Source organism: Lepidochelys kempii, chromosome 11, assembly GCF_965140285.1.
Source record: "Lepidochelys kempii isolate rLepKem1 chromosome 11, rLepKem1.hap1, whole genome shotgun sequence".
Lineage (NCBI taxonomy): Eukaryota > Metazoa > Chordata > Testudines > Cheloniidae > Lepidochelys > Lepidochelys kempii.
This window is the reverse complement of record NC_136390.1, coordinates 38886850-38901839: the sequence shown is the minus strand read 5'-3', so window position 1 is coordinate 38901839 and position 14990 is coordinate 38886850. Positions and strand designations below refer to the sequence as shown.

General features: G+C 39.5%; 1 protein-coding gene across 1 annotated transcript in view; it reads right to left on the bottom strand.

The window, feature by feature from the left end:
• Positions 1 to 216: 216 nt before the first annotated feature.
• The window catches only part of LOC140895296 (uncharacterized), a 69361-nt gene continuing 54587 nt past the window's right edge, over positions 217 to 14990 (bottom strand). Inside the window, exons 26-36 of the mRNA XM_078847987.1 lie at positions 14841 to 14909; positions 13790 to 13858; positions 12820 to 12900; positions 11565 to 11600; positions 11089 to 11125; positions 10300 to 10857; positions 9245 to 9438; positions 8054 to 8144; positions 7872 to 7964; positions 6586 to 6774; positions 217 to 338 (exon numbers count right to left, since the gene is read on the bottom strand). Coding sequence (XP_078704113.1) covers positions 217 to 338; positions 6586 to 6774; positions 7872 to 7964; positions 8054 to 8144; positions 9245 to 9438; positions 10300 to 10857; positions 11089 to 11125; positions 11565 to 11600; positions 12820 to 12900; positions 13790 to 13858; positions 14841 to 14909 — 1539 coding nt within the window. The remainder of the gene's footprint in view (positions 339 to 6585; positions 6775 to 7871; positions 7965 to 8053; positions 8145 to 9244; positions 9439 to 10299; positions 10858 to 11088; positions 11126 to 11564; positions 11601 to 12819; positions 12901 to 13789; positions 13859 to 14840; positions 14910 to 14990) is intronic.

Here is a 14990-nt window from a genome sequence, read left to right as displayed (position 1 = left end):
TGGCGGCTCTGCCAATGGAAACCGCTTAACACCTTTAAATGTAGCCTTCCTGTGAAGTTAGGAACGTCGAGTCTCTCTGGCTGCAGCGGTTTTCTTCTGTTACTGGCGGCTCTAGGGCTCCTGCTGTATCAGCTTTGGGTAGGGGGCTGGGATGGGTTTCAGCCCCTTCAGCTGTTGCCTGGTATTCGCGCCTCTCCCTTCACCTCAGCTACTGCTCTACTCCCTTTCTTTGGGACAGGCCTTCTTGAACCGGACTATGTTCTCAAGCTGAGTTAGCAAGAGTCTAACTTCTTCCCCTGGCTTTTGTGTAAACTCAGATTTTGAAGACACCAAGAGATCTTCATAAAAATGTTTAGTGATACTAAATTTTAAAAGCTTTTTCAGTATTCATAAATATCTGGAGAGTCTGAAATTCAGTAAGAACATTTTGAGACATCTAGTCTAGCTGCTTCTACACATCTGAATACTTTTTTTTAAATGTTATTTGGAAATCCAGAAAAGCTTAGTTGTACTAGTTTCCCTTCTTTTGCTTAATTTCCACCAGAAACAGTAAAAGTTCCAAAATAATAAATAGCATCCAAGGATACACAAAGATTTATATAATATGTCATATCTGCAACCAGGTTATTTTGAAAAAATAAATGATCATAAATTATGGATCAGATAAATAAGCAGTCTATTACTGATTATTTTTGCATTGTGCATGTAAATTGAATAGTGAATCTTCAATCATATTTGATACCATGATATTACATTTTGAACACACATGACATATCTACTATAAAAAGTATCAAAGGAACACATGGTACATTTCTTGTAGAAAAATATTATACCTGTTAACTTAAATACATTAATTGTTTACTTAAAATAATTTGATTGATTACATACCACTACTTACATTAAGCTATTTTAGTGACCGATGAGCACCCGGGGCAAGATCATATGCTGTTTGGGGTAGGGACCATCTTTTTGGCTAGCACAATGGAGCCCTGATCCCTGACTGGGAGCTCTAGGTGCTACTGCACTGTAAATAATAATACAAGTCTTGAGATAATTTTGTCCTTGGTGTAACTCCATTAGTTTCACTCTAGTTACACCAGGGATTAATTTAGTCCTATATGGTGTGTAGGAGCCATCAAAGAAATGTAGTGGACTGAAATTTCCCACGTTTTCCTTTATAAAATTGTTCTTTGAGTTATAAAAGAAAACCCAGACATGTGATAACCAAAAACAGTTCTCTATCTCAAATAGAACTTTTCACAAAAAAGGAAGCAGTATTTTTTGCAAGGCAAGATGCTCTGTGTTTGTGGCTTAGTCCTCCAGTCAAGTCATATGTATCCTCCCCTTTCCTGGAGTATCAAAATCCCTTCTTACTAATGGGCTCAGGCAGCCTTCCCATTCACTGCCTAACTGGTGCCACTTTCCCAGTGGATGGTAGGGGCCCTCTACTCTGGGTTCTAGCTCAGGGATCCTCTAATGAGCAGTCAAGGTGTGTTCCATTCTAGACCTTTTTCCCTGGAGCATTTTCTAACCTTCTGGCTCCCCCCACCACTTTCTCTGGGTTTGCCCCAAAACTTCCTCCTCCCAGGGAATAACTGTAGGCTACTTTGGCTCTGTAGCCTCTAGACACATCTCCCTTCTCCCTGAGGTGTGACTGCACCCTCCTTGCTGCAGCATCCTGTCTTTATTAATACAGTCCAGTTCCTTCCTCCTCCGCTGGCTCCCTCATTATTCAGTCAAGGGATTATTAAACCACCTCATTACCCTCAGCTGTGGCCTGTCTAGTTAATTGGCCCCCTTCTTAGCCTACATTAACCCTTTCAGGGTAAGTGTGGGGGATGAACACTCTGTCAGAGGTGGGTATATTAAATGCCAAAAATATGGCCCTTTTTGGAGAACTGCTGTCTCCTGTGCTTCCAGTGACCCCTCTGCTGGGCCTAGGTAGTGAGTAGGAAGAAGCTGCCAGACTTCAGTTCAGAGCGGAAAAGAGCTGAACTTTAGTAGATTGGGATAAATAGCCTGGGGGGAATGGAACTAGAAGCTGGTAGAGGGAGAGGGAAACAGGGTCTTGAGATGGGACTGGCTGGACAAAGAGACTGGTATTGGGAGCTGAGGTTGCAGAAGTGCTGAGTGCTCACAACTGAAGTCAATTGCTATGCAATATGTGCTTTGAACATATAAAGTGTCCTATAATAATAAATACTCTAAAAATCTTGTCTTAGATGTCACAAATTGGGCATCCAACATTAGTAGATACTTTTTTACCTTAATCTCTGCATACCTAAACTCCCCATCTGTAGAACAGGAATAATAATACCCCTTCATTTCATAGGGTTGTTGTGAAAATATATTAATGTTTGTGAAGCACTGGGATACTATAGTGATAAACGCCCTAGGAAAGCCCATGAGGAAATTAATAATTTTGTCTTCAGAGCAGGATTTGAATAGTGTGCATGAAATAAAGTCTGGGGCCACACATTGAACAATGAGAAAAAGACTAAAATAGCTGACCATAAACTGAGCACTGTTCTTTCTGTGCACTAAACGAGGCAGAGATTCTGTGGAAAAATAGCATGTGATCATGTAATTCAAGACTGTATCATAATGCATATGCACAAGGGGGCTGAATTAAGGTTGCACATGCAGCCGTAATTCTGGCATTTCCTAACTTCTGAGTGGTGGGTTTTTACAAACTTAATAGGTTTGGTTTTTTTAACATTTCACGTACGTGTGTGTGTGTATAATATATTAAATAAAGCAAGACTGATTGACAATCACATCAGTTACTGCAAATAGGAGGCAGTAAGGATAGATATAAACTGGGATAGTAAATGTAATATATAGTTTTACAGTACACGTCTCCTCTATTCCAGTGAATGTATTTCAGATTGACAGAACTGCAGCCTGAAGTAGAATCATAGATGATTAGGGTTGGAAGAGACCTCAGGTGGTCATCTAGTCCAACCCCCTGCTCAAAGCAGGACCAACAACAACTAAAGTATTCCAGCCAGGGATTTGTCAAGCCAGGCCTTCAAAACCTCCAAGGATGGAGATTCCACCACCTTTCTAGGTAACCCATTCCAGTGCTTCACCACCCTCCTAGTGAAATAGTGTTTCCTAATATCCAACCTAGACCTCCCCCACTGCAACTGCAACTTGAGATCATTGCTCCTTCTGTCATCTGCCACCACTGAGAACAGCTGAGCTCCATCTTCTTTGGAACCCCCCCTTCAGGTAGTTGAAGGCTGCTATCAAATCCCCGCTCACTCTTCTGCAGACGAAACAAGCCCAGTTCCCTCAGCATCTCCTCTTCATGTGCCCCAGCCCCCTGATCATTTTTGTTGCCCTCCACCGGACTCTCTCCAATTTGTCCACATCCTTTCTGTAGTGGGTTCCCAAAACTGGATGCAATACTCCAGGTGTGGCCTCACCAGTGCCGAATAGAGGGGAATAATCACCTCAATCTGCTGGCAATGCTCCTACTAATGCAGCCCAATATGCTGTTAGCCTTCTTGGCAACAAGGGCACACTGCTGACTCATATTCAGCTTCTCATCCACTATAATCCCCAGGTCCTTTTCTGCAGAACTGCTGCTTAGCCAGTTGGTCCCCAGCCTGTAGCCGTGCATGGAATTCTTCCATCCTAAGTGCAGGACTCTGTGCAGTGCACTTGTCCTTGTTGAACCTCATCAGATTTCTTTTGGCCCAATCCTACAATTTGTCTACGTCACTCTGGACCCTATCCCTGCCCCTACCCTCTAGCGTATCTACCTCTCCCCCCAGCTTAGTGTCATCCGCGAACTTGCTGACGGTGTGATCTATCCCGTCGTCCAGATCATTAATAAAGATGTTGAACAAAACCGGCCCCCTGGGGCACTCCGCTTGATACTGGCTGCCAACTAGACATTGAGCTGTTGATCACTACCCTTTGAGCCCAACAATCTAGCCAGCTTTCTATCCACCTTACAGTCCATTCATCCAATCTATACTTTTTTAACTTGCTGGCAAGAATACTGTGGGAGACTGTATCAAAAGCTTTGCTAAAGTCAATATATAGTCTCTTTATAGATCAGTTATAACACAACAGCACTTCTAGTTTCTTCATCTGTATTCTGCAGGGATCACCTCTGTAGGTAAGACAATAGATTGTTTCTTGGTTTCTCTGTTAAGACTGCCAATGAAGGTACAAATACTGGTGTTAGGTTTTGTAATATGGTCAGCTCTGTATTTGGAACTGAAGTAAAACCAGCAACTAAGGTCATGTAGGCCATTGAAGAATTGTCAGATAGTATCGATATACTGGCTGGTCTGGAATCAGCTTGCTCTAAAGATATAATGCACTTTGGCTTGCAGGGTTAGTAAAGAATAAGGCTATGATTCTGTCACAGAGGTCAGATTCCGTGACTTCTTCCACAGTGACAGGGCTGGAGCAGCTATCAGCCCTGGGGCCACTGCAGCAGCGGGCAGTGGTCAGCCCCGAGGCTGCTGGAGCAGTGGCCCCAGGTCTGCTGGAGCAGCTCCTGCCAGAGCAGCAGCTCCAGGGCTGAAGCAGTGGCCAGGGTTGGGTCATTCCCCCTGGGGCTGGAGCATCAGCGATCAGCCCCTGGTGCAGTAGCAGGCCTGAAGCACTCCGACTGTTACTCCTCCCCACGTGTATTTTTAGTAAAAATCACAGACAGGTTGCGGGCTTCCGTGAATTTTTGTTTATTGCCCGGGACCTGTCCCTGACTTTTTACTAAAAATACCCATGACGGAATATTAATCTTAGTAATGAGCTATCTAGTTCTCTTAGAATATTTAGGAGTAAGTATTTAATGAAAGTCCTCACTGATTACATGTAGGAAATGCAGTATATTCCATAAGGGTGAATTGTTATCTCATATCTGCTGTAAATTTTGTTGATATTCTGGATTTATTGTTGCAGATATTTATATAAAACCCCAGATGTGCAGTGATTGGCAGCGTGTATATGAGTGGCGAGCATAACCTAGAAGTTTCAATCCCGTTAAAGTCAGTAGCAGTACTTCCAGTGACTATAGCAGGAACATGTAAAACTGCAGGTGTTAACCTAAACCTGTGCGATTGTTAAATATCATATCAAGACAGATGTTTAGTTTTGCAAAGCTGCTATTCTCTACTGGCAGTAATTCTCTCTACTGGCAGTAAAAACAAAATAAATTTTATTACAAACAAGCTTTGTAGTATAGAATTTGATTAATAAAAAATACATCATATACTGTTATGCATGCACATAAATGCAGCAATGCAGATGGGCGCTGACTTAAACAGGAATGCAAAATGGCTTGTTATTGTCAGGCCTATGCTGCAGTTGTTCTTCTGAACATAAGTTAAACGAGTTTTAAAAAAATGTTGAGGTTAGAATATTAAAATGCATTTAAAAATCAAACACTGCCTTCAGAAACCATACTTTAAAAAATAAAAACTACTTTACGACTGAATTGATCTATTTTAGCAATGCCAGTTACTGTTATAATCAGTCACATATGTTTCTAGGCATTATTAAATAGATTCCTCTTGTATCTTACTAGCCAACGGAAACTAAAGAAAAAGTCTTTACATCAGAAGTACAATGTTTTTGTATAGTTACAAATATAATATTTTGCATGTATACAGTGACTTTCATAGTGATCTTAAAAGTACTTTGTAAACATAAATTACTTATGCGTCAGACCCTCCCCATAAGGGAGCAATATTACAGTCTTTCATTTTACAAATGGGTGGATTGAAACATAGAGGACATATGTGACTTTCCCAAGATCATGGAACTGTTAATTGGTAGAGCTAGGAAAATAACCCCAAGAATCCTCTATGCCACTTTCTCTTAAAACATTTGTCCTTCTCGTTGAAGCTCTAATATTGATAGATAGCAAGTTGACAGACATAGGTGATGATAACCCCTGAGTAGTATTTGCTTTCAAATTGTAAGTTGATGTACAGTGATTTATTTAAGTATTATATCAAAATACTTTACAAGTGTAAAAACAGCACTTGGGTAAAACTTTCAGTTTTTACTTAAAAAAAAGAAGTCGTCTTTGTTGCAGAATTCAAATCAAACTTTAGTCTTCTGTAACAGAGGAGAAGAAAGTACATAATTATACTGTTCAGAGACTTACACACAAAAAATGTTACTTAAGCCAAGCCATATGTACAATTTAAATTTGCCTACTCTTATTATTTTATAATTTGAGTAACAGTAGCACTTAGGGACCCCACTCAAGGATCAGCATCCCATTGTGCTATGTGCTGTACAGATTTGTAGTGAAAAGGTAATCCTTGCCCAGAAAGCTTACATTCTATGTACCTCTGAATATGGTCCTATAGAAAAAAATAGTATGTTGTCATGTAATTAAAGCCTGTATCATTTTGCTTATGCACAAGGGGGCAACATTAAGGTTGCACAGGCAGCCTTAATTTAGGCATTTTCTACCTTTTGAATGTTTGACTTTATGTTAATAACATTCTTTAACTTTTTTTGGTATGTAATATAGGATACCAGATAATTAACCATACTAGGGAATCACATAAAATACTAGTTTTTAATGTAGAAAAATGTATACAGACTTACCTCCAGAATAAAATACACAGGCCTTTTTACATTCATCTTCAGCATCAAAGCGATTTGCATTTCCATCACAACCGCCATACCAAAACTGAGCACAGGCATTGGCTTGTTTATCATAGTACCATTTTATTATATACACACGACATGACCCTTGATCTAATCTCAATTTACATCGTGGATCCAGGATATTTTCTTAAAAAACAAAGGATAAAAAGAGCTCTCAGCATGTGAAAATAACTTACATCTCAATGTTTGTGCCTTTTAAACTGTTTTATTGCTGCCAAAGTGATAGAGCAATGTAAAGTTTCAGTTGAAATTTTTAAATATTTTAGTTGAAATTTGGAAGCCTAATTAAATGTGCACCTTTATTAGACAGGCACCTTCATAAATCATAAATATTATAATTCGAAATATTGTGCTATAAAATTATTATCCATACAGACTATAAAAAAAAAGTTTGGAAACAGTGACAATTCTGGAAGCTAACTGTCAGCAGTCAATCTTACCAGCAGCGAAGAGGGAGAAAAGACTGATAGGCTAAAGATCTAGGAAGTATATACAGTATTCTTGCATTGGTACTGTGTGTGAAAGCTTCTGGTTCTAAAACCCTTATGTTAACTACCTACAATACATAGTCCATCTAAGTTCAGGTACAGCATCCATCACTGTGGTATTGGAGCCCTCGCATTAGAATAGTTATTAGAATCAGAAATTGTACTCAGTGTTTTTTCTAAGATGTGCACACTTCACTTCTAATGGCAATAGGTGGTAATCAAGTGCTGCACATAACAGAAGAGCTGATAAGCAAAATAAATCAATGATAAAAGAACGTAGCCGCAGCAGTGTGAGCTGTGGGATGGGTTAGGTGCCCTGAGTATGTGCCTAGCATCTCTGATGGGTATGTATTGGGGGTCTCTGTCCTGCAGCTCATTTTTAGCACGCTAGCTCGATGAAAGCTAGTGAAAGTATGCCCCCTTGTACTGGGAATCACCCACATCTAGAGCAGACCTTCCCTCAGATTTTTTCTGACCCTGGCCTCTGTTTCTGTTCACAGCATGAGGGAAGCAGCTGGTCCTGGCTGTTGGGGAAGGCAGGGCATGTTGGACGAAGATGCTGGAGAAGCAATGGGACTGAGTCCACTCTAAATCCTAAAATGGTCCCTCCTTCCCATCATAGCTTTACCAAACCTAGGAAATGAGTTAGTCCTGAAGACATAACTTTGATTTAGGATCTTTAATAAAGGTTAATGTTCAAGTAATCAAAATTAAAAGTTGAGTATAATATATAACCTGGTCTGGGTGTAAGCAACACAGAGGAAACTGATGAAAGAGATGGTGACAGCATTTTGTCTGGCGGTGATGATGGCAGTGATGATACCACTACTGCAAGTGAAGAAAAAATAATTGTTTTTTGTCTGGCCTAGAAGAATTAGGACACGAAATAGTAAGAAGCAAGATGATAGTGAAAATACCTCTGGTGTTCACTGAAGGCAAGGGTGACTGCCCATCTTCCTCAGCCTCCTCTTCATGGTCTTCATAAACTGCCACAGATGATTCTTTGGTCTGAAACAAATGTTTAATTTTCTTTAATTTTCAAATACTTTTAGGTTAACCGTGTCCCTAAAAATGAGGTGGGCTCCTGAAGAATCCACAAGTAACTCTAATTTTTGAGCCTAGGACTAGATGGGATTCTATTTGGGAACCATCAATGCTGTTTCTTAAAGTGTTGTTAAGGTACCAAGAGTGACGAAAAGTGGCACCATTTTAGTATCCTGATTAGGTCCCTATGCAAATTCAAAGTTAAATCTGTTTATTTTTCTGACAAAAATAAGTTATTTTTTCTCCGATTAGCTAAGTTTGTAGTAATATGTGAGAGTGAACTGTATTCTATTCTGGATCATGCATAAGCCAGAGAATTGTTAACTAAATTTTGGTGGGGAATATTGGTGTCTGGTGGTGATGCATGAGCCCAAAGAAAACAGTTTGACTCTCATCTCAGGACAGGTTTGTGGTTTTGGCTCTTCAAAATTCTGTAATCAGCAAAAATATAATATAGAATCATAGAGTAGAAATGCCACTTCTTAGAAAAAAGAAAAGGAGTACTTGTGGCACCTTAGAGACTAACAAATTTATTTGAGCATAAGCTTTTGTGAGCTATAGCTCACTTCATCAGATGCTGTAGCTCACGAAAGCTTATGCTCAAATAAATTTGTTAATCTCTAAGGTGCCACAAGTACTCCTTTTCTTTTTGCGGATACAGACTAACACGGCTGCTACTCTGAAACCACTTCTTAGAGTTTCTTTTCAGAGTATAACTGCCCTTTCAATATCTCATTCTTTATATTACAGCACAAATATATTATTATAAAACATGTTTGTAATAATCCTTGTCTCTTCATGGATATTGTTACTATTGTTAGTTAACTGCATACATGCTGCATCAGAACTATCATTCACAAGATGTAGCTCTCAGAATTCCCAGTGAGGTAAAGGAGAAACTCCACAAGCTCAATCAGTAGAGGGAACTAGGGAGAAAAAAACCTGATGTACTGCATCAGTAGCAGAAAGCAGACAAGGAAGTACAAAGAAGCCAGTTGGTTATTAAAATAAATGATGCATTTTTATACCGGAACGAATGGTTGAGAAAGCTTGCTTTCTCTCACAGATGTTCCATGCCTGTCTGATGAAACTGATTGTCCATTAACATTATTGATGCTGTGAAGTAAGTAATGTGAAGAACCGGAAGACAATGAATGGATAGATGGTCCACTTATGCTTGCACCATTTCCAATACGATTATATATTAAGGCACCATGCTCGTCTTCACAAAACTGGTTTACTAATTTGGACTCCAAAGCTTAAAGAAGAGAGAACAGCATTATTTATGGAAGTAGAGAGTCAATCAGGAAATAAGGTTATTTACATGCAATAATAATTATTAATTAATAATAATAAATAATAATACAGACAACCCCTCTGGACTATTTGTCATAAGTCTTCCAGCTCCCTCAGACCTCCATTACTTGTACTCCAGTGTGCATGGCACATTGTGGCATAAAACAAGATCTGTGTCTCTAAACTCAGCCAACTGTGCTTATACAAGCCCCTGAATCTCTTAAAATATCTCTTAGTCATTACCTCATAATAGGCCAAATCCTGCTTGCCTTCGTCATGTAATTAATCCCATGGAAGAGAATAAGAAATCAGGAGTTGGCTCAGTGGGCCAGATTCTGGCTCCCTGCTCTGGATGCTTTGCATTAGGCCAGTGGTGCAAATCAGCCGGACGCCTTGCTTAATTACCTATTTGGGAATTCCCATTTTGTAAGTGGAACCCGTGGCTGGCATTGAGCCAATGTAGAAGCTCAATACCTTACCTCTGCCCAGCCCTTTGCCATAGCTGATGTCACTGGACCATCTCAGTGCTTCTGCAATTCCCAGCTGCCAGAATGATTCCATTTGGACATGTGCAGCCTAGTGTAAATTAAAGCAGCCCAAAGACTGCTCTAATTATTGCTATGTGTTGGACCACTCCTTTACCAGCCTCAGAAACTACTGCACCCCATCCCATAAGATGCACCCAGTATAGCTCAGAATCTAGGCCAAGATCTCTGGAAGTTTACACAGAAAGAAAAACAAGCCATTCTTTCCACTGGACGAGTTTAGCATGCTCTGGATTAATTTACAAATATTTAACACAATTAAAACAAAATGCACTCACCTGGAAGAGTATTAAAATCATCAATGAGATACATATGTTCTCTGTCAGGATCTGATGCGATCAGATTTAATTCACGCAAGAATTCAACTTGTGTTGGATCTGAAGTATTTACAATTCCTATTGCATACATTTCAATGTTGGTTGCATGGGCCTCTCGGACAGCGATATCCAATTTAACAGCCTCTCTCTTATCTGCCTGTCCATCTGTTAATACTATAGCTACTTTTCGCACACCAGTTCGAGCACCAAAAAATCCTTCCTGTGTTGCTTTACGGATAGCAGTTGCTGTGTATGTACCTTCCCCCATATACAGCATTTTTCTAATTGCTTGTTTCACGTCCTGTTGGGTTGAGTACCTGTTAAGTCCAAATTCTAGCCGAACCTCTAAACTGTAGAGTACAAGACCAATTCTGGTAGCATTTCTGCCTACAGTTACTCTATCCACTAATGCAGTGACAAAGTCTTTAATTATCTCAAAATTTTCTGGTCCCACACTTTCAGAGCTGTCAATCACAAACACAAGCTCCATAGGTATTTCCTTACATTTAATACCACAGCCTGTAGAGGAAGAATAAAAATCAAATCATGATTAGTTCTGAATTTATTACTATACTTAGTCTTGTTTGTTTATAATGGATATTACTTCCATTATAGCTTGAGTAGAGCTTAATATATTACCATATACTGGCTATGCAATGTTAACTTTATTCTGTACTCATGGTGGAAGAGGAGAAGGTAAAAGTAAATTAATAAACAGGATCTGAAATGTAAGGTTGATTGAACACTTACCACATATCTCTTTAATTAACTTAATTATATCTTCTTTCTAAGTACGAAAATAATAGAAAATAACAAATAGCACATTATTTGACAATTGTACACTTTCAGATGACCTATAATATTGTCCTTGCCAATCATTTAATTTCAGATATTTGTTCTGATAAAAAATGCCATAGTCTTTCATGCTGTGAGCTTAATTATGCCTCTGCTGAGCCTGAACTGCATCAGGGCCCCAGTTCAGCAAAACTCTTACAGGAGTGTTTAAGTCCCATTGAAGTCAATGGGACTTAAGTCAGGCACCTTTTGTATTGTTTCTTAAATGTGGATAATATAGCCGGTTGCGAGACTTCTTAAATTTTTTTCTCAGTGAAAGACTCAATCAGGAAACATTCCAAATTATAATTCCCCTGTGATTCATTAACTCATAACATCTTGCATTTAATTTGTATCTTGCATTAATGGAATTTACAACAGGATTTGCTTACTGTTAGGCCTTGCTCTCCCTTGGGTCCAGTACTGCCCTGCAATGAAGACCATAATTTAGCTATTAGCAATTAATTAGTAACCACTGCTGTAACGTGAACCATTATTTTATCAGCCTGGTAATTATATAATATTTAGATAATAAGAACTCTCTCTTTTCTATAAAAATGTACAGTTAAAATATTAGGGCTCAATCCGACACAAAATATCTACAGCCTTCTGGGCAGTACAAGTCTTGTGAGACTGCAGCTGTAATTGGAGTCTAGTTAGAAGAATGATCAAAATGCTATGAAGACCAGAAGACCCCAAACCTCCAGCTGCAGGACTATGAGTTACCATCTATGGAGGGAAGGGAGAACTCATGCAAATTACTACCTGCCTGCCATGCTCTGCAAGTGCCAGTTCCCAGAACATTGTGTCTTCCAACCTGCTACTATAGGAGTAGCTGCAAGAACTCTAGGATTGCCATAATTCCCCTTTGAGTGCACAAGTAGACAATGATAGGCTTAATACCAGGGTTAAGGGCTGGGGCAGTTTTATTTAAAAAAAATGAAACAAAATACAAACAAAGCCCACTAAACAAGAAGCAAATGGCAGAGGAGGAGTTGGTCATCAGGCTTTTCCCATCTCTCTCTCTCCACTCCTTGCTGTGATGATTATTTGGGTCTCTCTCCATCAGTATTCCTTTCCATACACACATGCCCCCACTTAATCATTTCTCTTTTATGGAAAAGGTTGATTGACAGTTAAATTTGACTTTAGAACAGAACTATGTGGTTGTGTACCTTTAAGTGGATCGGTTTCAGAGTAGCAGCCGTGTTAGTCTGTATTCGAAAAAGAAAAGGAGTACTTGTGGCACCTTAGAGACTAACCAATTTATTTGAGCATAAGATTTCGTGAGCTACAGCTCACTTCATCAGATGCATAAGTGAGCTGTAGCTCACAAAAGCTTATGCTCAAATAAATTGGTTAGTCTCTAAGGTGCCACTAGTACTCCTTTTCTTTTTAAGTTGATTGACTTTCACTTCTCTAAGGAAGAAGCTGCACCTATTGTTTTGACCTCTGGACTCTCACTGAGCAAGGGAATGTTTATGTTATAAGGAATTCTGTCTTTAAAATCCTTGCATAGTTTGACTTTTTCATAAGCATTTCAGATTATTTGCAGTTAAATAGTGATGAAAACACTTTACGCAGTCATATACTTAGGGTGTTTAAAATTTGTTACAACAAACTCATTGATGAATTGTAGGAACTCACAGGTTCTCCGAACAAACCAGGATCACCCATGTTGCCTTTTTCTCCTTTTCTTCCCCTTTCACCTGCAGCACCGCGATCACCCTTGGAATGATGCATTAGTTAGACAATAGCTGTAAGTCACATCTTTCAGTTAAACTTTTCATTTTATATCTAGCTGTCATTGTGGAAACCCTGTGCAGCTGGTGGAGAGGACTAAAAACTATTCTACCAAAGTTCTGTTGCTTTTTATTGTAATAAGTTCTACATGTCATATTTCAAAATATATTTAAATTGTAATATTGTGAAAGGTACTTTATAAAATATTAAACTGAAGGCCTGATCCTGTGGGGGGCTGGATGTTCCCAAATCCCACTGACCTTAAGAGGAGTCACTGAGCACTTTACAATGAGGTGTTCAGCACCTTGCAGGATCAAGCCCAGCGTTAGTTACAACAGTACCTTTAAATTGTACTAAACTCAGATAAAGCTTTTCATTGCTTTCTTGCACTCTGACTTGTGTAAGATGTAATCAGATTAATAATATCTGTGAGGGAAGAAAATACTGGAGTTGAAATGCTGGCTTTCTACTGTGAATTTCTCATTGGCTCACTTTTTAACAGGCGTGCATGATAATGAAAAGAAGACATACTCTATCAGACAGAGTAGAAGCTCCAAGGAGCAGGCTCCACTGAACTAGATGGCAAACGGAACAATCTGCTGCCACATTAGTAAAAACTCAATTTAAAAAGTTCTGCATACCACTGCACCTAATCAGACTATAGTATGGCAAGATAAAATATGACATCTGGAATACTATTTACTTATTTTCCTCATCTCTAACTATATTCTCTATTACATAATTGCCCTACAAATTCTCATCCCCTAGTCTTTCTCCCCAGAATAGAAGTAACTCCACTCAGAGTTGACTCCAGTATGTTGACTTCAAGGGGAGAACTGGGCACCAGACATTATCTTTCATTTATATACTGTACCTTTGGTCCAAGTAGTCCTTCCCCAGGAGGCCCCCGAGGTCCTGGCATTCCTTGAATTCCTTGCTCACCCTAATGATATTTCAGTTAGAAATGTTAACACTTGATGACCATTCATCATATATTAATGTTAAATGTTCACAGCAAAATTGTTTCAAGCTAAATTTTAATGAATATACTGAACAATATCACAGGTCATGTAGATTTCTTTATGCAGATATATTTTTGACATATGCTTTCCTTGCGTCCCATCAAGAATATTTTTGAGCTTCCTGTCTCCAACCCTTAGAAGGGCCAGCTTGTGAATCCCTCATTCGCCCTGCTGAGCACCTATTTGTGTAAATAGACAAATTAAAGTGAATGGGACCTTCTCATAGGAGCAAGTTCTCACCAGGGTGAATAAGGGCTGTACATGCCAGCCACATATACACGCCTGCTTTCCTTCTTAATATTTTAAAATAAAATTGGCTTTTTCTGTTTCTTTTTCCATCTTCTCTGTGTCTCTCCCACTCATTCCTCTCTCCCATCCCTTTGGTCTGAATCATCACTCTCCACTGATGCATCCCTTCACAGTGTAAAAGTACCAACTATAGGAGAAGAGGAGCATGACATCTAGACTCAGTGCTGCACCTTCTCCTTCCCATCTGACAGTTAATTGAACTACTCCAAGCTTGGCACAAGTGTGCATCACAGGGATTGAAAGAAAAGGAACAGGGAAACATGGCCTTGTTTTTTGGTGCCCTCTTGCAAGGCTAACTATATTTGAGACTAGAACCTATCTGTCCTGGAAACTCCTGGGCCACCTCCCCTTGGCCTTGCTGTTAATCTAGCAGTGAGGAAGAGGACAGTCACTGTTGATGCTCATGTTACTCTTTTTAGTCTCCACCTTCAGCCCCTTAGCCAACCAGGGTATTAAAAAAAAAGCAAAACAGGAAACAAATACCCACCCCTATGCAATAAAAACAGGCAATCTGTTTCTCAATTCCTTTATATTGTGATGGTCAGGTTCTCCCCTGAGTTACGTATGAGTACTGAAGTCAGTGAGTCTTTATACCTTAGATCCCTGAATACCTTCACCTGGAGGTCCCTGGAGGCCTGGGGACCCTTGCCGTCCTACATTTCCCTAAATGGAGAAAAACCCACACATGTTAAATACAGTACCTAATAAAACAAACATATCATCACACAATTTCATGTTACTCCT